Source organism: Triturus cristatus, chromosome 9 (genome assembly GCF_964204655.1).
Source record: "Triturus cristatus chromosome 9, aTriCri1.1, whole genome shotgun sequence".
NCBI classification, from domain to species: domain Eukaryota; kingdom Metazoa; phylum Chordata; class Amphibia; order Caudata; family Salamandridae; genus Triturus; species Triturus cristatus.
The window spans coordinates 1,147,798,419-1,147,825,351 of NC_140592.1; the positions used below are offsets into that span (position 1 = coordinate 1,147,798,419).

At 44.2% G+C, this 26,933-nt stretch overlaps 1 protein-coding gene across 1 annotated transcript in view; it reads right to left on the bottom strand.

Annotated features, from left to right (window-relative positions):
- The window catches only part of VPS39 (VPS39 subunit of HOPS complex), a 341,156-nt gene that overhangs the window by 206,816 nt on the left and 107,407 nt on the right, over window positions 1-26,933 (bottom strand). The window contains exons 7-9 of the mRNA XM_085627090.1: window positions 21,625-21,717; window positions 11,988-12,171; window positions 11,142-11,262 (exon numbers count right to left, since the gene is read on the bottom strand). Coding sequence (XP_085483216.1) covers window positions 11,142-11,262; window positions 11,988-12,171; window positions 21,625-21,717 — 398 coding nt within the window. The remainder of the gene's footprint in view (window positions 1-11,141; window positions 11,263-11,987; window positions 12,172-21,624; window positions 21,718-26,933) is intronic.

Consider the following 26,933-nt stretch of genomic DNA (forward strand, 5'->3'; position numbering starts at 1 on the left):
TGCGCATTCTTATGTCTGATCCAAGACCCCTTTGTGTGTGGTGTGGCCAAGTTTCTCAGCCATGCTTGGCTAATTAGACGAAAAGCCTTGTCAGGAGTGGCCAAACATTGTACCCCTGAAGTTGCGACGAAATTGTACCAGCGCTTGATGGCTGCTCAACCTTCCATTGAGATTACATTTTATGCACTCGCACTTTATATCAGACTGCCCCTGCTGTCAACCCAAAGAGGGCTCAATTTGTTTTTATTGGGCATGCATTGGGGGCCCCCACATTGTGTTTATTATGAGGCCCACATCATGAAGGATTTTTATGTTCTTACTTTTTAACCCCTTCGCTGCTAGGCCTTTTCCCCGAGTGTTTTGGCTATTTGGGATAGTTTGTGCTTAGGCCCCTGTAACTTTTTGACCACATAAGGTATCCACGCAAAATTTGCGCCCTTTTTTTCCCCAACATCATGGGGATTCTAAAGGTACCCAGGGTTTGTGGATTTCCCTGGATGGGACCCAGAAATTAGCCAAAATACAGCTACATTTTGATTTTTTTTGAAAAATGGGAAAAAGGGCTACAGATGAAAGAGTCTGGTTTTTTCCCTGCAAATGGTATCAAAAAAGGGCTTGTGGTGCTGAAATCATCATCTTCCCAGCTTTCAGGGACAAGCAGACCTTTCAGAAAAACCAACATTTTGTTTTTTACACAGTTTTGGCATTTGTCTGGGACATAGCCTATTTTTGCTAATGTTTTTTGCTTTCAACCTCCTTCCAGTTAATGGTAGAAATGGGTATGAAAGCAATAATGGATCCTGGAAAGCTATACATTTTAGAAAAGTAGACAAAATTCTGAATTCAGCAAGGGGTCATTTGTGTAGATCCTTCAAGGTTTCTTTATAGAAACTAACAGTTAAATATAGGAAAAATCAAAAATTAGTTGGAAAAAACTGCCATGTGTCAATGTTTTCACCTGTAACTTCATCTAACTATGAAAGCTGTTTGACAGCAATATACCGTTACATCCGCTGGACCTTTCTGGTTGTGGGGATATATAGGACTTGTAGGTTCACGAAGAACCCGATGAACCCAGAGCCAATAACTGAGCAGCGTCTTGCAATGTTTTTTTATTATGTACCGGGTAGATAGCGATTATTTTGGGAAAATGTATACGTGGGGAAAAAAACAAATCGGTATGAAAGACACCTATGTATTTCTGAAATGGGAACAAAATATAGAGTTTAGAAACAGTAGATATTTGCACATTTCCAAAATTGGGAGTACCCATACTAGCATGAGAATTATAGGTAATTTTTCAAAATTCATTTTTACACATTGTCTTTATTTGGAAGGCAGAAATGCATCGAAAGTCTATAGGTAGTAACAGTTGCTCTACAATTCTGTGTTACCCTAAGTCTCCCGATAAAAATGGTACCTCACTTGTGTGGGTAGGCCTAGTGCCCACGACAAGAAACGGCTCAAAACACAATGTGGACACACCACGTTTTCAAAGTGAAAAATTACCCTTTTTTTTGCAAAGTGCCTAGCTGTAGTTTTTGAACCCTAGCTCTGCTGTCACCTAGCAAACCTATATATTTTTGAAAACTAGACACCCAGGGGAGTCCAGGATGGGGTGACCGGACAGGCTCTCACCAGGTTCTGTTACCCAGAATCCCTTGCAAACCTAAAAATGTGTCCAAAAAAAAACAAACATATTTTTCTCACATTTCTGTGGTGGAAAGTTCTGGAATCTGCGTGGATCCACAAAATTCCACCCAGCCCGCGTTCACAAAAGTCTTTGCGAGAAAAATGGTACCTCACTTGTGTGGGTAGGCCTAGTGCCCGCGACAGGAAACGGCCCAAAACCCAACGTGGACACACCACAATTTCACAGTGAACAAGCATTGGCATAGCCAATAGGTCTCGCTTTTGGGACCTTATAAGTATTTAGTTATGCAGCACAATATCCTTGGTGCAACAACATTAACTGTTGCATGGTTAAACACTTATAAGGTCCAAAAGGTGAGACCTATTGGCTATGTCAATGCTTGTTCCCTTGGGAACAGATTATCTGCGTTTCTTTTCCTCCATCTTTTCGTTTTGTTTGTTTTAACCGCTGTAGGCCTCTGGAAATGTCTGATGTGGCAAAATAAATGCTGGTCCCCAAAAATAAGTGCAGGTGTCCCCACCGGCAACCACCAGCTCAAATTATGCACTGCTAGGCATACCATCATTCCCAGGCCCTGAGCAAGCAGCCAACACACTGGTGTGTTGCCTGAACACTGACTCTGCCTAGGCCTAGGAATGCAAACCTAAACATGGATCTACACAGACCCTGCCGGGTACCTCACACCCTGACTTTGCCTTAGCCCAGAGAAAAAGGATGCCTGCACACTGGCCGAGTGCCTAATTCGTAGTAAAAAAAAAGTGGAGAGGGGCCAGACTTTTAATTACACACCCATCGCATGTGCTGCCACTGCACATACTAATGGAAGTTCATACTTGCCTCTCCCTAGAGCCTGGGTACCCTACACACTACCTCTGCCCAGGTCTAGAATGGGTAAACCATCAACCAACACTTACCAGCCCCTGCAGGCAGCCTTCACACATACTATGCTAGGCAGCACAAGTAAGGTAGCCTCTACACTGGCTCTCCCCAGACTCTGGGCAGCCTACAGGCTGCTTCTGGCTCGATCAGAGTACTAGCCAGCACAGCGCGCATCAGGGTCCAGCGCTATAACCAGGGCCACTGGAATTATTCAGCAGGGGAGGACCAAATTATGCTGCAGGGATGACTCAAATATGTGGCAAGAAAAGGTAAATTATGCGGCATAATATGGCACAATTTTTGATAGTATTTCATTTGTACACGTTAGCACTGTCTCGATAAAGGTTTCACCTCATTAACGCCCAACTACAGCAACAATCAACTGAAAGGTGGCAAGACAATGTTTGTGAGGGGCTTTGCACTGCGTGGCAACACGTGTCACCACGTTTAGTAACTGTTGACCCGTTTGACCTAGACATTATTGTTTGTTAAAATCTGCAGATTATGCAGTTGATGATGGATAATGTGACAAATGCATATATATTAATGCGGAAACCTATGCGGCCATAGAATCGCATAACTCCAGTGGCCTTCATAAATAACGGCAGCCACGAGCCCGGCTGGGCCTTAAGTCTTTTTGAGTGTGCAGCGCGTGCACCTGAAGGAAAAAACCTTGAGAAAAACTGAGGAGGAGGTCAAAGAAACCTCTGAAATAGCCTACAGATTGCTGTAGAAATTAAGAGAAAAACACAAGCGTGCGCCTGTGAAACAGCTGATCACGAATGCACCCTAACTGTCGGGAATCCCCGCTACATCACAGTGTCTCAAGCGATCAGCTGTCTCCTACTCCAAGAAAGCCATCTAAAATGGCAGCGGGTTACGCTCTGGGCTGGCAAAGCTGTTGCCCATTGTTTTTCTCTAATAACGTCTCCTGATGCGTTGTGTCCTTAAAGACGGGTCTGGTGAAATGTAGCCTGAATTTTAAACAGGTTGTTTTTTTATGTGCTGGATCGGTGAAACCACTACCTAGCACTAGTGTGGAAATGTATTTACCCGATGCATTGTGGGCCCTGAGACGCATCGGGGCTAAGCAGGCCAAAAGATGAAGAGAATGCCCCCGCGGGGCCCGCCCGCATTGGGAGAAGGTTCGGTCCCCGATCGGGAGATTTTGTAAGCGTCTACCGGGCCAAAAGAAAACCATCACTTGAAATAAACCTGCAGTAAGTGACTAATCCGCGAATACACATAAAAGGCCCTAGAATAACAAGCCCGGCTTCTAAAGTGGTCCGGACGCGAGCGAGCTCCCGGCGCGCGAAAATGAAAGCAAATTTGTCACGGCGAGACGCGGCAGAGAGTGGCGTGCGCGCTTGGCGGGGAAGCGCATTCCAGGCGGTGGAGCGGACCCTTTGAAGTAGGATGCCGAGGGCGCCAGTGGGCTGAAGCGCTTCCCCAAACGGATTGCATGGCGGCACGATGCACGTGATTGTGCACGTGCTCGCCCTGCAATCCACTTTTGGGAGCACTTTGAAATGCCCCTCTTACTAGAGTCTCGCATAGCGATTGCGTAAACGCAATAGCTAGGCGAGACCTAAAAAGGACCCTTTTTGGGCAAAGTGCCTAGCTGTAGATTTTGAACCCTAGCTCTGCCGGCACCTAGGGAAACCTAGCAAACCTATACATTTCTGATAACTAGACACCCAGGGGAATCTAGGATGGGGTGACTTGACTGGCTCTCACCAGGTTATGTTACCCAGAATCCCTTGCATACCTCAAAATTATAAAAACAATTAAAAAAAACATTTTCCTCACATTTCTGTGGTGGAAAGTTGTGGAATCTGCCTGGATCCAAAAATGTCCTACCACCCAGCGTTCCCCCAGTTCTCCCGATAAAAATGATACCTCACTCGCGTGGGTGGGTCAAGTACCCGCAACAGGCATGGGTCCAAAGTGTATTGAGGACACATCAAAATGACCTATCATAAAACAACCTGGTTTTGCAAGAGGGTACACCTGGGTTTTTGGCCCCGGGGTCGGCGGCCATCATGGAAAACTACCAAACCAACACATTTCCGAAAACTAGGCACCCAGGGAAGCCCAGTGAGGTATGGCTTGCGTGGATCCCTCAACGTTTCCTACCCAGAATGCCCTGCAAACCTCAAATTTAGCTGGAAAAGAACCCCACATTTTCCACATATTTTTGGGTGGAATCACCGTGCCGGCACAAATGTCCTACCCCACAGCGTCTCCCGAGTAAAATGATACCTCACTTGTGTGAGTGGGGCAAGGGCCTCTGACTGGGAAGAGCCCAAAACATAGGGAATAAGGGTATTACACCGAGAATTCAAAGCGCTACATTTAAAAAAAAATATGTTTTTAGCCCAGGGATGTGGAATGCCTATAGCTCGACGCCCCGGCATATTGTTTGGGGTCAAGGGCAACAAGTTTTAATGTGTATTTTGTCCTTTGGACAAGTAGGCCCAACCCCTACAGCTCACACCCTTTGGCTGCTAGTTTACAGTAACACATTAAGGAAAGGGCATTGTCTGCAGTTAAGGTAATATTTGTGTCCAAGTGTTAATGGTGTTCAAACTTGTATTTATAGTTCATTATTGCAAAGCCTTTATTATTAGGGTGAGAGCTCCAAATAAATGTTGAAAGCTCGGACTGCACCACTGACAGTGGTTCCAGTATAAAAATATGTGCACACGTTTTCAAAGTTTAGCAATATGAGGCTATGTATAATGCTCCCAGAATGCTTTCTGATTAGATGCAAACATTTGCAATAGCTCAAAAGCAAGATTGATGAGTCTTTGCTTTCAAAATAAAATGCTCACAAAAAAACGCAAGTAGCTAAACAACTGTAAAATATTCGGGACCATTTCTGCACAGCACCATTTGCTAAAATGTGTTGATGCTTGCTAGTATTTCCCAAAGATATTCATAATGGAAAATCAGTGTAAGTAGTTCCAATAAGATTATGAGAAACATAAAAATAAACAAGCATATGCAAGGTCAGCAGGTCTGAAATCGGTGGTCAACCTTTTAAATTTGTCCATGTGCGACTTGTTTTGGAATGGTTTTTGTAAAACCTTATTGGTGTGGGAGCTGCCGGGTCCTCATAATTATAACATGGTCGAAAGCAAAAATAGTTTTTGTTCTCAAAAAGCACACATTACCGCTGTATTTCCTGGCACTGAACAAAACTACTCTGTGTACAGATATGCTCCTTGTGAAAGAGCAGAATGCGGTCACTCACAGTGAAGCCAGCTGATAGACCGAGAGAGACAAGTTTAGTAAACACAAAAGGTCGTGGTTAACACCAGACCTAATTGGGGGCCCAATTATTAAAGAATGTCTTAAAAGTGCATCCATGGTATATGTCTTTACATTAAGAGCAGATATACAATTTGTGAATTCACAAAAGTAGGCCAAGAAATAGTATTCATAGAAATTATTTGCGAACTGCTTTTTAGCATGAGCAAATATGCATGTGTAGATTTGCTCATGCAAAAATCTGAGTGTTTGAAAGGAAAACTCACTTTTCCTCCACTTTTTGCCCAACCCTGAAGAAGTTTCACATCTGCCCTTGTCAGGAGTAAAGTTCCAACCTTTCTCAGTATGGGAAAAGATTAGAAAAGAGTTGGTGAAAACCCTTAAAACATGCAAGTTAGTAGATTTGCACAGACTCAAAGGGGTATTCCAACTCTGGAACTATTGCTTACCACTACCTTCAGCTCCAGCATTTAGATCTGCGGAAACGTGGCAGCATAAGGGAAGGGATGGTATTCAAACCCTACTAAGGTAGGAGTCCTGGCATAATCAGAGAGGCTATATCAGAGCTCTTATATAACAAGATTGCTGACAATCTCTCGCCTCATTACATGGAACAAAAGGGACAAGCGGATTTTGTTACAGGACAAGTAGATTTATGAAGCTACCTGTCCCATGGACAAGTAGATATTTTAGTAAATTCTACACCCCTGTTTGCCAATTCTGCATTTGACACCCACACAAGTGAGGTATCATTTTACTCGGGACACTAAGGAGAACGCTGTGGGGTAAGATATTTGTGCCGCCACGGTGATTCCACACAAACATAGGTGGAAAATGTATTTTTTTCAGCTAAATGAGGTTTGCAGGGGATTCTGGGTAGGGAAACGTTGGGGGTCCACGCAAGCCATACCTCATTGGACTCCCCAGGGTGTCTAGTTACAGAAATGTGTGGGTTTGGTAGGTTTCCCTGGATGGCGGCGTGCCCGGGGCCAAAACCCCAGGTGCCCCCTCCCCAAAACCAGGTAGTTTTGTTATAGGTAATTTTGAAGTCTCCACAGTATGATTTGGGCCAGTTCCTGTTGCAGCCACTATGCCTACCCACACAAGTGAGGTACCATTTTTATCGGGAGCCCTGGGGGGAAGCTAGGTGGTAGGAAATTTGTGTCAGCCCAGTGATCCTACAACTTTCCCACACAGAAATGTGAGAAAAATAGATTCTTTTCAACGAAAAATAAGGTTTGCAGGGGATTCTGGGTAGGGAAATGTTGGGGGACCCACACAAGCCATACCTTGCTGGACTACCCTGGGTGTCTAGTTTTCAGAAATGTGTTGGTTTGGTAGATTTCCCTAGGTGGCCACCGAGCCCGGGGTCAAAAACTCATGGGACCCCCCCTTGCAAAACCAGGTTGTTTTGTGATAGGTAATTGTGATATTGCCTCAACAGGTTTTGGGCCCTGGCCTGTCGCAGGTACTTGACCCACCCACACAAGTGAGGTACAATTTTTATCGGGAGACCTGGGGGAATGCTGTGTAGAAGGAAATTTGTGGATCCACGCAGATTCCAAAACTTTCCCACACAGAAATTTGAGAAAAAAGTGATTTTTTTTCATCTAAATTTGAGGTTTGCAGGGGATTCTCGGTAGGGAAATGTTGGGGGACCCACGCAAGCCATACTTTGCTGTACTCCCCCGGGTGTCTAGTTTTCAGAAAAGTGTGGGTTTGGTAGGTTTCCCTAGATGGCCGCTGAGCCCGGGGCCAAAAACTCATGGGACCCCCACTTGCAAAACCAGGTTGTTTTGTGATGGGTCATTTTGAAGGCAGCTTAATAGGTTTTGGGCCCTTGCCTGTCGCGGGGACTAGGCCTATCCACACAAGTGAGGTACCACTTTTCTCGGAAGACTTTGGGGAATGCGGGGTGGGTGGAATTTTGTGGATCCACACAGATTCCAGAACTTTCCACCACAGAAATGTGAGGAAAATGTGGTTTTTTGGACAATTTTTGAGGTTTGCAAGGGATTCTGGGTAACAGAACCTGGTGAGAGCCAGACAAGTCATCCCACCCTGGATTCCCCTGGATGTCTAGTCTTCAAAAATGTATTGGTTTGCTAGGTTTCGGCAGATATAGGGTTCACAATATACAGCTAGGCACTTTGCAAAAAAAGGGTCAGTTTTCACTGTGAAAATGTGGTGTGTTCACGTTGCGTTTTGGGCCGTTTCCTGTCACAGGCACTAGGCCTACCCACACACGTGAGGTACCATTTTTCTCTGAAGACTTTGGTGAAAGCGGGGTGGGTGGAATTTTGTGGATCCACAACAAATGTGTTTTTTATTTTATTTATTTTTTACAAAGTTTGCAAGGGATTCTGGGTAGCAGAACCTGGTGAGAGCCAGATAGGTCACCCCATCCTGGATTCCCCTTGGTGTCTAGTTTTCAAAAATGTACAGGTTTGATAGGTTTCCCTATGAGCCAGCTGCGCTTGGGCCCAAAATCCACAGGTAGGCACACTGCTAAAAAAAAAAAAAAAAAAAGTATGTGCCTAGTAGGCTTTCTGTCACCCTGGGGGGGAATCGGGGGGTTTGCCCCGATATGTCCCCAAGGTGGGCAGAAAGACTGTGGCTACTTTTTGGAGGGTGGGGGCATTGGTATGCCCATTCTGGGCAGCCCCCACCCTCACGCATAAATAAAGCCAGCATAAATCGCTGGTGCCTAGTGGGCTTTCTGCCCCCCCCCCGGGGGCAGATCAGGGGCCACTGCCCCCTATCTGCCCCCCCCGGGGAGGCAGAAAGAATGGAATTTCTCAGGGGGGTATTGTCATGCCCATTTTGGGCAGCCCCCATCCCTACAGGAATAGAAAAAAAAATCCCTGGTTTCTAGTAGGCTTTCTGCCTCCTGGGGGTGGGCAAATTGGAGGCTACTGCCCCCATAGACCCCCCAGTGGGGGCATAAAGACTGGAATTTTTGCGGGCAGGGAGTGGGGGCATTGGCCTGTCCGTTTTAGGCAGCCCCCACCCTGATTCAAATTGGCAAAAAAAATCCTTGGTGTCTAGTGGGCTTTCTGCCCCCAGAGCAGCAGAAAGACTAACTGTTGCATGGGTGGGGGTATTGGCTTGCCCGTTTTGGGCAGGCCCCACCCTAATTCAAATTGCCCCCCCAACAAATCCCTGGCTTCTAATTGGCTTTTTGCCCCCCGGGGGGAAGATAGGGGGCTACTGCCCCCATCTGCCTCCCAAGGGGTGCAGAAAGGCTGTAATTGTGGCGGGGGTGGGGGCATTGGCATGCCCGTTTTGGGCAGGCCCCACCCCAATTAGAAATGCCCCCAAAAAAATCCCTGGCGTCCAGTGGACTTTCTGCCCCCCCTGGGGAGCAGTTGGGGGGTACTGCCCCATCTACCCCCCAGGAGGGGCAGAAAGACTGAATTTGGCCAATATTTATTGGGGGAGCAAAGGCCCTTGCCCAAGGGGCCGATTCCCCCTCCCTGGTGTCTAGTGGTGGATCCCTGCTTGGGGATCGCCCTCCTGGTTCAAATTGGCAAAGAAATTCCCTGGCGTCTAGCGGGCTTTTTGCCCCCAGGGGAGCAGATTGGGGTCTACTGCCCCCATCTGCCTCCCAGGGGGGCAAAAAGGCTGTAATTGTGACAGGGGTGTGGGGCCATTGGCTTGCCTGGTATGGGCAGCCCCCACCCTAATTAGAATTGCCCCCAAAAAAATCCCTGGCGGCTAGGGGGCTTTCGGTGCCCCCGGGGAGGGGGGGGGGGCAGATTGGGGGCTACTGCCCCCATCTGTCCCCCAGGGGGTGGCAGACAGGCTGTAATTGTGGCGGGGTGGGGGAACGGGCTTGCCCGTTGTGGGCAGCCCCCACCCTAATTAAAATTACCCCCCAAAAAATCCCTGGTGTCTAGTGGGCTTTCTACCCCCCCCCCCGGGGGCAGATTAGGGGCTACTTCCCCCATCTGCCCCCCCGCAGAAAGGCTGTAGTTGTGGCAGGGGTGGCCGTTTTGGGCAGCCCTCACCCTCATTGAAATTGCCCCCCAAAAAATCCTTGGCATCCAGTGGGCTTTCAAAGTGGGGGGAGCAAAGGACCTTGCCCAAGTGGCCACTCCCCCCTCCTTGGTGTCTAGTGGTGGATCCCTGCTTGGGGATCCACTGGGGAGGGGTACCATTGGAAAGAGGAGATTATACCCTTTCTAATGATACCTCTCCCGTCTTTCTACGTGCTTGGGGGCTGAGATAGCCCCCTGAGCACATAGAAAGTGAAACTGATATGAGCCTAAAGGCTCATTTCAGTTTCGGTTTCTATGAAATGACATCAGTGCGACGTGCGCGCGGATTGTCATTTCATAGAAAGCAGGGGTGGGGGGGGCTCTAGAGCTGGGGAAGCTCTTCCCCAGCTCCCGAGGCTTCGGGGAAGAAAAAGAAATCCCTCTGGTGCCTGCACCAGAGGGATTTCCAGTGCCATGTGCCAGGACGGCCGGCAGCCGTCCTGCACACACGAGCACCGTTGCGCACGACGGCTCCCGGCCATCGTGCGCACCTCAAGTGATAACTGTTTTTAACATGAATTATTTATGTTTTTAATAATAAATTGTATAATAGTTTTCATTGTGTAGTTCGACAACTGCATTATGTATTTTATCGTGTAATAGCGTACTTTCATGGACTACCGGTGTATACTATTTTGATTATGTTGCTGTATTATACGTCATTTTTTACTTTTTCCATAAATGTTTTTCGAAGCATTTATGACACAAGTTGTCGAAATAAAGCATATACATACAAATACATACATTTAGTTTGTGTGACATCTAGCAGCTGGTGGCCTTATTCTCCAAAACGGGACATTTGTCCACCCCAAATAATAAGCCACTTTCCTACATCACTATTATTATTATGTATCATTTCTAATCGCTACAAGAGCCTGGCACAGCTTAAGCCGTCTAAAGTCGTACAAAGGACCAGATAAGCTACTCCTGGCCAACAAGAGACAAATTGAAATCTTTGCTCATTCTAAATTGTTTGTTTGCTAAGGAAGCATAATATTGCTACCTCTTTGCAATGATAACACACAATCATAAGTCATTACAAATCAGCATATAGTTTAACAGACAGTAAGGAGCTTTTGCCCCAGCATAAATGGGTGAACTATTATTTGTGAAAGTTGTCAAATCTAGAATACACTCTCTGCATAGTGAATTAACTGGGGGTAGAAGGCATGGTAAAGTGTGATGGGATAATCTTTTAACAATAATGTCCTACTGCAACCGAGAAGTTATGACAAAGAAAGAAAAACAAAAAAGCATCTGCCACAGAGAAGCTAGGAATGAAGATTCTATCATACCCTCCAGAGGAGATGAAACGAGGCCTTTGAAGCTCAATGCTCTGTACAAGTAGCCGTGGTTCAAATGTGCGAATTTCCACATATCTTGGCAGCACAGCAACAATGTAGGGAGGCTGATGTTCTACAGGCAAAGAAAGATATGGAGTCAAATTATCAACCAGTAGCGGTGTGGGACCTTACTGTCAATTTAACTACACGTTAGCGTCGCCCTACTATGCTTCTCAGTTGGCCTACTATATCAGATTAAAAAATGTAAACATGTAAACTGCTAAGACAACTGGTTATTAGAGTCTGCACTGTCAGACATGCAAGAATGTAATATTTATGAAAATATGGCTAGTTTTTTACTTCCCAAATGTGTATGCATTCCTGGTCTTAAAAACCCAGAATAAGAATGCATCAAATGCCCAGACCCTACATTAGTAGCCCTCAGAAGTCTTAGAAAGTGGCAAAAAGTTCCTTCAAATGAGAACCAGGCAAAGCGATCCAATGAACAATGAAACCACCATGATGATGCATTTAATTGCTCACCATCTTGCAAAAGGATGCCAGTATCACAACGACAAACAATGCAGTGGAAATACATGATCTGACCTATGTCGGTGGAGCCCTTCAATATAAATGAGGCATGCTTGGGATACTGCGATCTTTTCCACCTCCGAACATTACGCAAGCCTCAAAACATACACACTACTGCTGTGAGTGATCTGCAATTGAAAGACTTGCAAAGCAAACTAAAATAAATGTTAACAGCAATGACAATGGCGCATGTGTCACATTCTCATGAATATACCAATATACATGGGGAGCATTCTGTGTGCTTTGAGAAATAGTACTGCCACTTACCCATGGCCATGGGAATATCAGTCCAGTTTAAGGCACATTTCTGGGTACACGTCCCCTCTTCGTTCAGCACCACAGTAAGGTCATCTTGGCCAACTGCTACCTTTCTGTCTGCCAAAGGAGCCACCAGAGGTTCCAGCTGTTTCCCAGTTGGGAACAGTTCTTTGATGGAGCCTTTTCCATCGACCTGTAAAGTTGTGAAACAGAATGAATGAGGACTGCTGATACATATACATATTTAAAAAAAACAGTACTGTGTACTCTGTGTGATGCACCACAATTCTTTCAAACGCAAGTTGTAAAAACTAACCAGTGTGGCTGCTGCTTAGCATGGCTAAAAGTTAGTGGCAAAAAGAGGAGTAGAGGGAATTGTGAGGAGTGTTGGGGGCGCAGAGTGGTTAAAGTGTCAGAGTGGAGTATAGTAGAGTGGCGTAGTGTAGAGTGCAGTGCAGTGTCAGAGTGTAGTGGCATACCGTGGAGTGGAGTAAAGTGGCATGGACTGTCAGAGTGGAGTGGTGTAGATTGGCCTAGAGTGCAGTAGATGGGAGTGGAGTGGCTAAGAGTAGTGTGGCTTAGAGTAGAGGGGATCAGAGAGGAGGGGCGCAGAGTGGAAGGGAGGCAGAGTGGAGTAAAGTGTAGAAGATTGGAGTCGCACAGAGTGGTGTAAAGTAGCATGGAGTGTTGTAGAGTGGAGTGGCCTAGAGTGTAGTAGAGTAAAGTAGAATGGAGAGGCCTAGAGAGGAGTAGCCTAGAATGGAGTGGCCTAGAGTTGTTGTGAGTAGATTTAGATTCCTTATATAGGTTTCCCGATTTATGCCCTTATATAGGTACAATTCATATTGCCCTTATTTAGGCATAGAAAATCTAGCCCTTATTTAGGCATTGTCCATGCTAACCAAATACAGGCATGGTCTCCTACATCCGTCCATCCACGTCACAACGAGTTCTTGGAAAACCAGACACTTAAGCCTTTAGGAATTTCCCTTGCTTGGATATTGATTTCTCCGAGAACTCATTTAGTATGCATGAACATCTATTCCTTAGGGGTTCATTCATGACGTTCCGATGCCCTACTTTTACGTCAATACAGGCATTCCTAAACACCTTCAAGGTATAAATATACCTGCACTTGCCCTGGCAAACCACAGTTCCGGCACGATCTAGCTCAACTGCCTACTTGCGGTTCGCCACGGCAAGTTCAGAAGGAAATCGAGTTCCAGCCTGACGCACTGACCAGACGCTGTCATCCTCTTCGCAGAGAATCCAGCTCATCCAGCTCCAGTGTTTCTGACTCCCTGTTGCGGGGTGTTAGATATCAAGTCCCGGAAAATAGATTCCAACCTCGCACACTCTAAGGTATGGAGCAGATAAGAACTTTTGGCAACTCTTGGCAAAACTAAAACTATAGCTATAGTTAGCTATACTTTAGAAAACAGCACCTACTTCTTACCTCGTACTACACTTAGGTTAGGTACACTGGGGTAGAACTATTTAGAAGAATCAGATGAGTATTCACCTTTTAGCCTGTGTTATTTATGTATGTATTTTAATTAATATATGTCATAGTTACAAACCATGCTATTGCAGTATTATTTTATCTTACTGCTAACTCTGTACATATTGTACTTCGCAGCCTGTCTTACGTTTGTAGCAGTTCATATCTCTTGCATGAGAAATAAGATTGTTCGATAAACCCTTTTTTATTGAAACGCCCGTCTCTCTATTTCTGTGCAACTCAGTAGAAACGAAGCATGCACGATTGACTGAGTGAAACTTATCTATTGTTTCCACGGTTCTGAGATTGTTCCGACTTTAAGGGAAACAAAGTTGTAATTATTATGCGGTTGTCAGAAACTAATCCCTTCTTGTGTATTCGAGAAGTTTCTAGTGACCTCTGAGTTAGCTGGCACACACAAGTAATTAAGTTTAATGTACTCGATAGAGACATACTGAGCTCAGTCCTATGTCAAATCTATAGTGTATATTATTCCAATGCGCAGAGCCTATCAGGGATATAGGAACTACACTACAGAGTGGAGTGGAGCAGCCTAGAGCGGAGTGGAGCAGCCTAGAGCGGAGTGGAGCAGCCTAGAGTGACGTGACTTCGAGTAGTGTCATGGAGTGGCATAGTGTCGTGTTGCGGCATGGAGTGGCACTTGATGGGTCTCTCTGCTAGAGCCTGGGGGCCCCCTGTGATTACTCCACCCCCAAGTTTGAAGACCTCTGCCATAGAAACTCTTCTAAGATTTTGTGATAAATATGTGATGTGATTATGTGTGGTTATATCAGCTCCTCGACGCTCACCTGTACTCTGGCAGATTTACTATGCAAGTCTGAAGTGATTACAGAAGTCACTTAGCCTACGATATTCAAAGATGTGAACAATATAACACATGCCAATGAGAAAAGCATGTAGTCTGATGCAGAATGTTTTTTGTAAGTCTAATGCAATAGAGCAAGCTCAAAATAAGCACTGCACATGCAATTTTAATAGTTGTTTCAGGTGTACTAAAGCCACAGCAGAAAAGTAAAATGGAACTTTACAACAACAACTTCAGCTTCACTTCAATGACAGGACAGGTTTGATAGTGTCACTTTGTTTTTCAAAATAAAAGTGCACCTGTTAGTGCGAAAGGGAGGGGGGGGGGGGGGGAGGGTGTTATTTGACGTATTTCATGTGTATTGCTCTCATTTTCTCCTTGATATCATTAGTGAAAAGTCAGTCGTAATACTGAATCTTGATTGTGCAGCTGTCTCTGGGTTATAGAGCTCTGCTCCATATGTGTCATTTGATAAATAAAATTTGTTTAAAAAAAAAAGAAAAAGTGTACTTTAAAAACAGGAAAAGTATGAAAAGGCAACCAGAAAATGTTTAGACCTCACCATGGTGCCTAAAACTGCTATGTAATCCAATGTCAACATATAGCACAACAGTAGGTCCCTTTGAGTTATCGCAATCACTGGGTACCCTTCCAGGTGCTTTGTGCAAACAGCTAAGATCACAAAAATTGCCAGGGCCCTACACACAAACAAGTGATCATACACCACAATGCTATGTGTGGAATGTGCCACATAAAATAACTGTTCGCATGAGAACATTTTATACAAAAAAAATATGCAATTTTGTACACACATTCAAGATTCCATTTACTTTTGAGAACCAATTAGATGATGCACACAGACAATAATATGTACTGGTCCAGTAGAAAATATTTAATTTGTAGATGTCTACCAAACTGCAACATTAACAACTCTTGATGCACTTTGAGTGTGAATATCTACAAACAACAAGGATTGACAAAGCCAATAGGTCTCGCCCATGCATGTGCAGCATGTCTGAAAGGTTGAAAAAAAGTGCTACAATGCGCCCATAGAGCTTATTTTTCTGGCAGGAGGGGGAAAGGCCAGCAACAATGTTGGAGAGGCCGGATAAAGCAAGAACGCAGGAACAGGGTCAAGGAATGCGGAACGGGACAAGCAAGAACGGTGGGGATGAGGCAAGCAACAACAACAAGGCTACACACGATGGGGCAAGCAACAACAATGGTCCAAGAAAAATCAACAGGGAGAGCAAAAGCAACGGGGGAACACATAACAGAACATATTATGTGTATTTGTAAAGCGCACGTTCACCAAGAAGGGTATGTTGGAGCTAAATAGCAAATGTTTATTGTTACCCAACTCAATAGTACAAATTTTATCGACCTCAGAAGGATGAAAGGCCAAGTGGACCCGCCGGGATTTGAACCGGAGACTGAGTTCTAACACAGGACCCTACAATGGACACATTAATCCTTTTAGCCATCAGACCAAGAAACGGGACAAGCAACAACACGCAGCGGAATAGGGATGGGAGAGGACTGTCTGCACAAATATGTACTATTATTATGAAGTGCTGCAACTAAAATTAAAATAAAAAACCTCTTAAAGTGCAAGTAGAGGAAGAACCCCGGGTGCTGCAAGGAAGCAGGACTTGGGCCATGTTCCATGGTAATTTTAAGTTTATTTAGACAATTGCAAGGTTACTTAAAACCAATACAATAAAAGTATACAAGATAATACATATTTACATAGTAAGATAATTAATAATTCCAATAATAGTCTTACGATTCAGTTTCTAAATTATGTCAGATAAGAAGACAGATAGTCACAGCTTTAAAATTGGGAATGCTATTGCACAAGAACATTTCAATTCATTTATCTGCCATCATTCGGCAAATCTGCCCCTGACTAAAGCTTAAAAGAAACGCTATATTATTCCTAAAACATAGTATGACCATTGGATAAAAACTTATACATTTACATAATAAAACAGAATTCCATGATTAGACACAGTTAAATTCCAATGGTAAAATCTTTAGTTTTAATGTAAAATATTTCTAATAATAAGAGGCAAGTAAAAGGTCACTATTTCAAGGCTGGAAGAACACTCAAGGGAAATATTTCAGTTCGTTAATCATCCTTAGGGGGATTTAAAGTCAACAAGACTGCCTCATATAGTGCCTTGGGGAACGCTATGTTGTTCCTAGAGGATGATATGACCCTTTAATTGTTACTTGTATCAGCTGCACTGAACAATTTAAGTGTTCTGTACGTGTTTCAAGGCGAGGGAAAACACACGTGGCGTGAAACCTGCCCGTACTGACCAAAGAGAAAGAGGGAAATAAGAGGGACGAGGGAGCCAACCAATGGTAAGCAATCAGCTTGATCTAAGCTACCTGTAAGTAAACAAAATGTCTCCCAAACAACAGCGCAAGCACTGCCGTAGGGAATACCTAAAAACCACTATGCATGCCATAGGATCTTCATGCCAAACTATAAGAGCTCTTTGTTAATGCATTTGTGACCTTTTTTGAGACAGATTCGCCAAAAACGTTAAGACTGCTTCAGATTATGCTTAAATGTGTTACTTTTTCTCCATCTTTTGGTATTACCAAACCCACACACAGGACAAATCATAGTTGTCCTAGTTTTCAAGCACTAGCCCATCGTTAGGTGTAACTTTAGAATATAATCAGTGAGGGAAAAGGCATTAAAAATGTTATCACATATGCATAAATATACTATTTTAAGAGTATTAAACACAAATGAAGTGCCTATTCTAATACCACTATGTAGTAAGGCATCACGGAGGACACCTGAAAGTCCAAGTTCCATGGAGGGTAAAGGATGCACCACCAGTAGCAACACAAAGTTTGTGATCAGATTCCTTCTGTGACGGTCACATTTTCAAAATTGGTTCAAAGAATCTGTTATGTCAGTATGCAGATAACAGAAAAAAAGATGCAAACTTATCACCCCCAAAAATGTAAGTAATCAGGAGGTACATTTCAATATTTGTCAAATGGTGTAATGACTATATATAATGAGCAGTGACAAGAAGATCTGAAAGAAGAGCGAGCAGAAGACTCACAGCTAGGGAAAATAAATTACATTTGATCAATGATCTGTGCAACCAAATGGACATTTTAAGCACATTTCCAAATTAAAGAATATGTAAATAAAAAAAAAAAAGGGAATACTCCAAATTCAGGTTATCTCATGTTAAATTTCAAACTCCTCTCTTTACAACTGCTGTTCTTGTTCAAAAGCTTAGAAATGCATGGCAACCTAGAAGAGCGTCTAACATCTCTCACGAACATACACGACATTAGGTTTAAAAAGGTGTTCTCGATAAGCAAGTCATGCCTTTAATTGTATCTACAATTGGAGATAGAGGTGATAGCTAAATTTTCTGTACAGATTTATTGTGCTTTAATGCACTTGTCCATTAATTGTGCACTTCTCCATTCATTGAGGCACACAACAACCTCTCTACTCAATTGTGTGAGAGATTTAACTGAAGAAGAATATATCTGCCTCAGAAAAGGAAGGAGATTATGAAAGTAGTCAGCCCTTCTCTGTAATGAAGTCACTGGAGACACTCAGGAAATGTGCTGTACACTCTCACCAACCACAGTTGATGCAATCTGTGTCAGTTCCTTTACTTGCAGTTCTTCTGCCTTGCAGTTCAAGCTCTATTACCAGATCTTATTAAGTATCCACAAACTACAGGGTTCAGCCTGAATCACTTTTGAAAAACACCTATATAATTACTGTTGGAAGTGGGGGTCCTTATCGCTTGCCGCCGCCACCAAATGCTGGAGGCGGGAGTCCCCGACCCCTCCCTTCAACGTTAGGCTAAGTAAGGACACCGTCTGAGATAGCCCTGCACACCCCCTTAATAGCTTGGCACGAGCAGCCAGGCTTATCTCCAAGGCACGAGTGTACAGTATGTGCAACCACACTCAGAGCAACCCAAAGATGTCACCACACATAGACTCCAAACGAGTTTTGATAAAATGAGTATAATCTTTATAAAAGTAATTATACGATACGAGCACACAATACAAAATCAACATAGAAGAATGGGTAGTATTCTTTCCAGTGGGTTGGAAGGTTCTAATCTCAACCACCGCTTCTAACCAACAGGGGAGCTCACTTCTAACCGTTTGTAAAAGGTTTGGCAAGTGGTATTGCTAGAATAACACACGTCGCAAAAGGAAACAAATACTGCAATGCGTAACGATATTCTCTTATACTGTGCAACAGAGAAACAATGCCATTTGTAGCGCCACAGTCATGTACTTTGCAATTGAAGGAATAATGCAATGCGTTTCACCACCAGCATGCCCTGTACCAGGAAGAAACAAAGCAATGCGTCACGCTACAATCATGTACTGTGCAATGAAGGACTAATACACTGCGCCACGTTATAATCAACGCAGTGTGTAGAGCACCAAGCATGTAGATTGTCAGGCACAAATGAGGTCAGGCATCATACGACAGTTTGATAGCAGCAATAATGCAAAGTGCAATACGACAGCTTTAGGTGCTCCGTTAACAGTGCCCCCGTTATGGATCAAATGATGACACAAATGTACTGCTTCCCACTCCGGCCCCAGTACTGCCCCTCCTTGCGTCAGCACAGGCCAAGATTCAAGCCGAAGCAACGGCTCACGCAGCTGACAGAAGCGGGAGGCCGAGAGAGTGTCCCTCTGGGCCCACACCCCATCCCAGGTGTTGATCCAAGTTACCTGGGGTGGGAGGGGAGAGGGAGGGGGAGGGGTTGCGTGATCCCACTCTCCTCTCTGACATTAGCGACTTGGGCCTTGATCCAGAACTCCATCACAGGGTGCGGCGGACTCGGGCCTGCGGCTCAGCTCTTCCGGGGCTGCTGGTCCGGGCCACTGCTGGTTTACTCTGAGGGCCCAAAGACTTGGCCCTCCTTCCGGTGGTCTCGGTCCACACCGAGATCCGCCCTCAGCACTGTGGAGACTTTACTTCCAATTCGGTGCACACCCTACCCAGGCACTCCTCACCAGCACCTCAGGTTGCACACACACACTGCGTCCGAGACTCGCCTCTTCTCTGGTGCTCAAGACCCGGCGCTCTTCACCAATACCCCGCTTGCATCTCAACACACACCCTGCGCGTCAGAGTCTCTCCTCTTCTCCCGGTGCACACGATGTCCAGGCGCTCTTCACCAACGCCCTGGCTGCACCACGACATGGACTCTGCACGTCCGAATCTCACCTCTTCTCCCAGAGCACACGATGTCCAGGTGCTCTTCACCAATGCCCTGGATGCACAACGACATGCACTCTGCTTGTCTGAGACTCGCTTCTTCTTTTGGTGCACACGATGCCCAGGCGCTCTTCACCAATGCCCTGACTGCACCACGACACGCAATCTGCGCGGCCGAGTCTCACTTCGTCTCCCCGTGCACACCACAACCAGGTGCTCCTCACCAATGCCTTGGCCTGCACCATGACACACACCCAGCGCTTCCGAGACTTCGCTTACTCCTGCGTGCCCACGATCACAAGGCACAACTTCTGAGGGTCTCAAGCTGCAAAAGCACGCGCACACCACGTTGCTTGGGACTTCTCCGGAAACTTTTATGATCCTGTATTTCCAAACAGGGAGCCAGCTCACCTTGGACCCTTGGGGTTACAAAACACAGCACATTCTTCTTCAAGCAGTGGGACCCAGCGCCTCCAAGCACAGTCCCAAAAGCCTCTCCCCTAGTTAGAACAGCAAACTGCAGACCAGTCCCAGATCACAAAGCAAGGATTGGTCTTTCCCTCACAGTCTCTTCAGTTGCTCCTTCTTTAGCAGAGGTTCCTCTAGACCACAGAATGGGTCCAAGCCTTTTCAGTCTCAATCCATATCTGTTTCATTCCAACGTTCAGGGGCTTCAGCTCTCATAGTTATACCCCTTAATGTCTTTCAAGCTCGTTTGTGCTCAGGGGTCCCTGACCCCTTCCTAAATCAGTTCGGGTGTCTCCCTCGCAGTGTCACCTCTCTCCCTTTGATACTGGGGGTCTGAATCCTTAATCACTCAGCAGAAGATGGGTCAGTTGGTTTATAGCACCAGCCCAGGCCTTTTCACCTCCCGGGCATCTCCTTCCCCCTACTCTCCAGATGCAGGGCTGCCTGGTGCCATCTCAACCCCTCCCTGGGTCAAGACCTCTCCCAGCTCCTCTCACCTTTCAGTTCCAGACAGACAATCTACATTTCAACAAAGACACACAGAAATGCCTAGAGCACAAAACTCAGCCACTTTCTAAAAGAGTGGTTTCTGAACACACATTGACAAAACCATCTTCACAGAAAGTTCATACATACTAAACTTCACCTCTCCATTATAAACTGACAGGAAACTAGGCCAACAAACACAACACCCAGCCTCCCCCATTCGGTCCTATGGGCAGGATGACCTTTCAGCAGTCAAAAAAAGGAAATAGAGTGTTTTTCACTGTCAGAACATAGCACACACCTCAGTATATGTTCTGCCTTTTACCTACACTGCACCCTGCCCAGTGGCACCTGGGACCTACCACAGGGGTGCCCAATGTGTATTTAAAAGGGAAAGTCAGGCCTGACAAGTGGTTGTACTTGTCAGGACATGCTAACTTAGCACTCTGCGCGCAGGCCCTACACTGAAGGCCTGAGTTCCCTTCTCTGCACGCCTTTGCATTACTAGCCCTGGCACACACAGTGCACATCACTAGGGACTTTACTAGCAAGGCAAACACACCAATCATTACTACATTTTTCATAGGGAACCCTTGTACTTTGACACTGATGAGCAGTGGCAAAGTACCCCAAGTATCTAAATTGGCATCTCTGTGTCAGGAAAACGGTCTAGGGGGAAATTAAAAAGTTTAGGGAACTTTAGCCAAAAAGGCCAAGTCCTAAAATTAAATAGATCATACCAATATGCAGAGAATTCTAAGTGATTTTATTCAACCAGTCAGGCAATATCACAGTGGAAAACAAGTTTTGGATTCCAATACATAGAAGTCAGTACACTTCCCATATCCAGAGGTTCCAAGTGGTTAAACTTCCTACAACTCTCTCCAACTCAGCTATGTTCTAAGATGGTGTAAAAAATAGATCCTATCCTTGTAGTTCAGCCAGTAAGCATACAGGCAGAGGTGAACTTACAAACTTAATGGAATGAAAGACCTATTACACAGCAATGAATCACACACAGAGGGACTACCCGATCCATACTGTAATAAAATCGAAGGTACATTTCATGAAAACAAAACAGATGTTAGTTACATCAATTCACAAAAAACCCAGACCTCACCCTTATTAGGTAATAGTCCCTTTTGAAGCCAACACAGATGGAGCTCTCACACCATGCCATGGACTTGGGCACATCCGGCACACTGAAGTCACCCTAGTGAAAGAAGAGAGAAGTTATTATGCGACATTAAGAAGTTCAAACTGCAGCAGCCTCTTTCATGATTCTCGGCTATTCATACTTGCTCTAGTGTATTCAGGCCAATGGTCTGGACACGTCTCCATGCATGGACTTAGCAGTCTGTTATTTTTGTGTCCCTGCGGCCTCAAATACATTGGTATAAATTCTCGAAAAATATGGGTTTCGGATATGTGAACAATATAAAAACATAAGAAGCCATTGTAACACGACCAAAATGACTGCTAATTTCTTGGACAAGGGCCACTCTGATGATTACCTTAGTTTGTTAATTGTTGATTAATTGGCTCTGTATAATTATAACTAACATACTGCTTGAAAGGGCACAGATATGGGTAAATCCACTCAAAACAAAGGGCTTACTGATGAAAGTCCCTGGACATGATCTTAATTCATTAGATGCAATATGATCCAACTTGACAAATGATACAGATGCCCTGTTCTCTATGAAGAGCTGACTAAATTATTACAGGGTTACAAATTTGTGCCATTTTTCAGGCTACGGGGATAATATTCACTGTCCTGCTTTCTTTAAACACACACAAAAAATGGGGACTTCATTTATTTTATTCCTGCTTTGTACGATTCTTAGTACACAAAATAACCGTTTGATTACAAGTTCCTTTATCATCAGAGACCTATAGGCAATCCAGAGTGATCCTGAGATGCCTTCATTAATTTCCTTAAGTTGAAAATGCATACAAATATATGATCTCAACAAGGATGCTTCTGTCACATATGAGGACACAGAGCAGCACATCTAATGCAATGTGGGACTACTTTTCCCATAAACCAAAGGACACACATGTATGCATCACATGGCTACCGAACTAGCTTGATGAATCAATGATTTTGATCACTTCTTGTTTGCAGTATTGTGTGTTGCATGTTTTATATATTGCATGCAATATATAAAACATGTAACCATTTTTTTTATATGCGTTTTGCATTACCACATATCATAGAGTGTCTGTTACTGTACATGCAAGTGTAGAGAGTTGTGGAGGTTTGAAAAGCATCACTTAACTTTCATTTTTGGCCGAGTTATTAGAGTATTTCAAGCCCAGGCATGTTGTTTCCTTTCGTGACGGCGTTGTATTCTGGTCATTTATTTGAAATAGTGGTGTTAAGTGCTGTACTCGGACCTAGCTTCAATCTGACGGGGGCTTCCAGTGAAGCAGTAAATATAATTCCACTTCTAAAACACCTCTTTATCAGTAAGCTCAGGGTCAGCACAGCTGAATTTGTTTCCAATAACAGTTGCTGGAGTATTGTTACAAATGAATGGAATTTACACTAATACATCGATGCCAGATGGCAGAAAGGTCATTTCTCAAAACCGTATATGCACCAGACTATATTTGTTAATAATTCATCCTTTCCGGACACCTCGGAGTCCACTGATGGCTTGATATGGCAAAGCAGCAATAACTAACGAAATTAAGCGCACGCCTTCATTTTCTTTCCTCTGCTGTGCTATCCTGCCCTCTTGTTCACTTATTCAGTCTCTTTTTCACTCATTCCATCTTTACCTCGTTTATTTAGTTGTATTCCCTCCTTTTGCTTTCCTGTTCCTTTCTTCGCATCTCCTGCCTCATAATTCCCTCGTGTCGTTTTATATGGCGTCCTATCTTTTCCTCTCCTTTTTCCCTTATTTTCTCTCGCCTGTCTACTTATACACTCCACTGTTAATCTTGCACTCTCATATTTCCTTGTTCCTATCATTTGTCCCCTCATTTCCTCTCATTACTTTCCTTACACTCCTGCCGCCCTTCTCCATCTCCCTGCTCCTGTTTTCTGTTCCCCTGTACGCTTCCCTTTCTCTTAATTTTTTTATTTCTCTTTTTTTTCCTGTTCGCTTCATCCCTTTTGGCTTCATCTTCATCTCCTCTCTATTAACTCCTTTCCTGTTAACAACCTACCCTTCCCTTTTCATTATTCCCTTCTTTTATCTCTTTTATTTTCATCTCTAACAAAGGACACATTTGTAAAACAACAAATAAAACAACGAAGTCCTGCAATCATTCATGTTGAGGAAGGCAAATGCCTCTGATAAATCATTCATTAAGAAGTTAAGTAGAAGGCTCTCTAGGCAAATCAGTAAGGTCAATGTAAAGCAAAATACACAGATGTAGTAATTCATATTTTATGACCAGGAAAGATAGAAGGTATCATCACAGCAACAAGGATTTTGTGCAAACAAGGGTTTTAATCTGTATCAGCATGGAAGACTTTAACAGGGAAAGTGCCAATAATAGTGGTCATAAAGATTTAACATGTTATGTTAGACTTATAAATGTAGTACTTAATCGGCCATTGGCATATCTCCACAGTGCGATGGGGTCTGATACGGCACTCCATTCTACGTCCTCTAGACAGTGCTGCAACCGGGTCTCTGTTCCCAGTGGTAATTCCTCATTCTTAGTCCTCTCGACAGTGCTGCAGCTGCCTCACCGGTCCCATCAGTAATTCCTCCTTCTAAGTCTTCCAGGCACTGCTGCAGCTAAGTCTCTGTTCCCTGTGGTAATTACTCATTCTCAGTCCTCTATGCAATGATGTTAGCTGCTTCTCTGGTCCGATCAGTAACGCCCCCATTCTTAATCCTTCAGGCAGTGCGGCAGCTGTGTTTCTAGTCACAGTCGTAATTCCTCATTCCTAGTTCTTTAGTCAGTGCTGCTAGCTGCTTTTCTGGCCCCGTAGGAAATTACTCATTCTAAGTCCTCTACACAGTACTGCTACCTGCGTCTCTGTTCTCATTGGTAATTCCTAATTCTAAGTCCTCTAGATATTGCTGCAACTGCTTCTCTGGTCCCAGTAGTAATTCCTCATTCTAAGTCCTCTAGGCAATGCTGCAGCTCTGTCTCTGTTCCACTAAACTCCAAAGCAAAACGTAGATAAAAGACATTAACATTTGAATGCCAAATGCTCTAACTCTGACAAATGCAAGACCTATTGCATTAAAAATGCTGGTTTAGAGATGGGTACAATTATTGCACCCTTCCAGGATTCGGGAAAGAGGCCCTGCCGCAACGGCATTGGGAATGGCTAAAATATAATGGGCCAAGTTTCCATGTCAAATAAGAATATATCAACTGGCACACCGTCATGGCCCTCAGCACAGCAGGTGAAACGGCATTTAAAGACTGAACCATGTCTGTAATGTCAAACATTGGCATGGCACATGACTGGGGCGGGAGGACAACAGTAATAGTTTGATTTAAGATGGTAGGGTGAGCAGAATATAATTTTTTTTGAATAATTAACCCAATCAGATGGAAAAGCACTATTTAATGGCTGCAGTGTGGCTGACGAGGCTCCATGTGCGGCCAAGAGGCAAAATGTTGTCAGGTCGCTGGCTGAAAATGCATCCAAAGGGCCCTCCACCTCTGCTCATCCCAATTTCTTATGGCATTGGTAACGGCCATCTTGTGGGCCTTTCTAAGAGGAGAGATACCAACCAAACCCTTAGATTTAACAGCTTTAACTAAGAAGGGATTACGGTCTCGACATTCCTTATTGAACCAGGAACGGTTCTTGCCAGGGCCTTTCCTATGGGATACATTTGGGATGGTGAAATGACCTAGTATACGCTCAAAGAAGGCCCGGTGGGTAGACGTTGGTTGGTCTGCAGTGAAAAATGTCCACCCTCAACTTAGTCAAGGACATATTTACGATCTTTAACAGCAGATAGTATATCATGACGGGCAGCCACCTGGTTCCATCTTAGGTGGCATATTGCAGCTGTCATAGCAATGTCCCTTGTATAAGAGGGTAAACTAGGGTCAAGGGAAATACTTTCATAGAATGCCTTAGAAGTCCTAGAAAGAGGGTGTTGGTCACTTGCTGACCTATCTAGAACAATTGGATCAATAACTGATGACCACAGCCTTAGGTTAACTAATATATAATATAATCAATTTGGCTTGTAGGATATGGTTTATTAGAAGTGTGGGATCCTTTTGGGTCAGATTTAGTTCTACCATTCAGGGTCCTGAGCCCATACTCTGCTGTTAGTGCCTTTAGTTGAGGAGTGGCTTGTGTCCATCGATTAATTGGAGGAATATCTAAAAGGAGGACAGCCCATGCAGCATCCCAATCCCTGGTTAAGCAAACATCATTCTTATCAAGAGGCTCAAATGTTAATTTAAAATCACCCTCCACAATCAGGTAATATTTGTTGGAACTCTGTTCAAGGATGTTTTCATGAGACTATAGACTTTGTGATACCATGCCATCCTTGACCCCTCTTGCATAAACACTGAAAATGGTTATATTAGAATTACCTCCATTCTTCACCTGAATACCCAGAATATTGGGAGTTACAGTTACTCTCCGTGTCAGGTCCATCACCTGTTTTATCAGCTTCCTGTGAAGGGAACACCTAGGGTGTGGAATTTAATAAATATCTACTGGTCCATGGGACAGGTTGCTTCATAAATGTACTTGTTCTGTAACAAAATCCGCTTGTCCGTTTTGTTCCATGTAATGAGGCGACAGATTATGTCAGCAATCTTGTTATATAAGAGCTCTGATATAGCCTCTCTGATTATGCCAGGACTTCTACCTTAGTAGGGTTTGAATACCATCCATTCCCTTATGTTGCCACGTTTCCGCAGATCTAAATACTGGAGCTGAAGGTAGTGGTAAGCAATAGTTCCAGGGTTGTAATGCCCCTTTGAGTCTGTGCAAATCTACTAACTTGCAGGTTTTAAGGGTTTTCACCAACTCTTTTCTTTTCTTTTCCCATACTGTGAAAGATTGGAACTTTACTCCGGACAAGGGCAGATGTGAAACTTCTTCAGGGTTGGGCAAAAGGTGGAGGAAAGGTGAGTTTTCATTTCAAACACTCCGATTTTTGCATGAGCAAATATACACATGCATATTTGCTCATGCTAAAAAGCAGTTCACAAATAATTTCTATGAGTACTATTTCTTGGCCTACTTTTGTGAATTCACGAAAGTTGTATATCTGCTCTTAATGCAAAGACATATACCATGGGTGTACTTTTGAGACATGCTTTAATAATTGGGCCCCCAATTAGGTCTGGTGTTAACCATGACCTTTTGTGTTTACTAAACTTGTCTCTCTCGGTCTATCAGCTGGCATCACTGTGAGTGACCGCATTCTGCTCTTTCACAAGGAGCATATCTGTACACAGAGTAGTTTTGTTCAG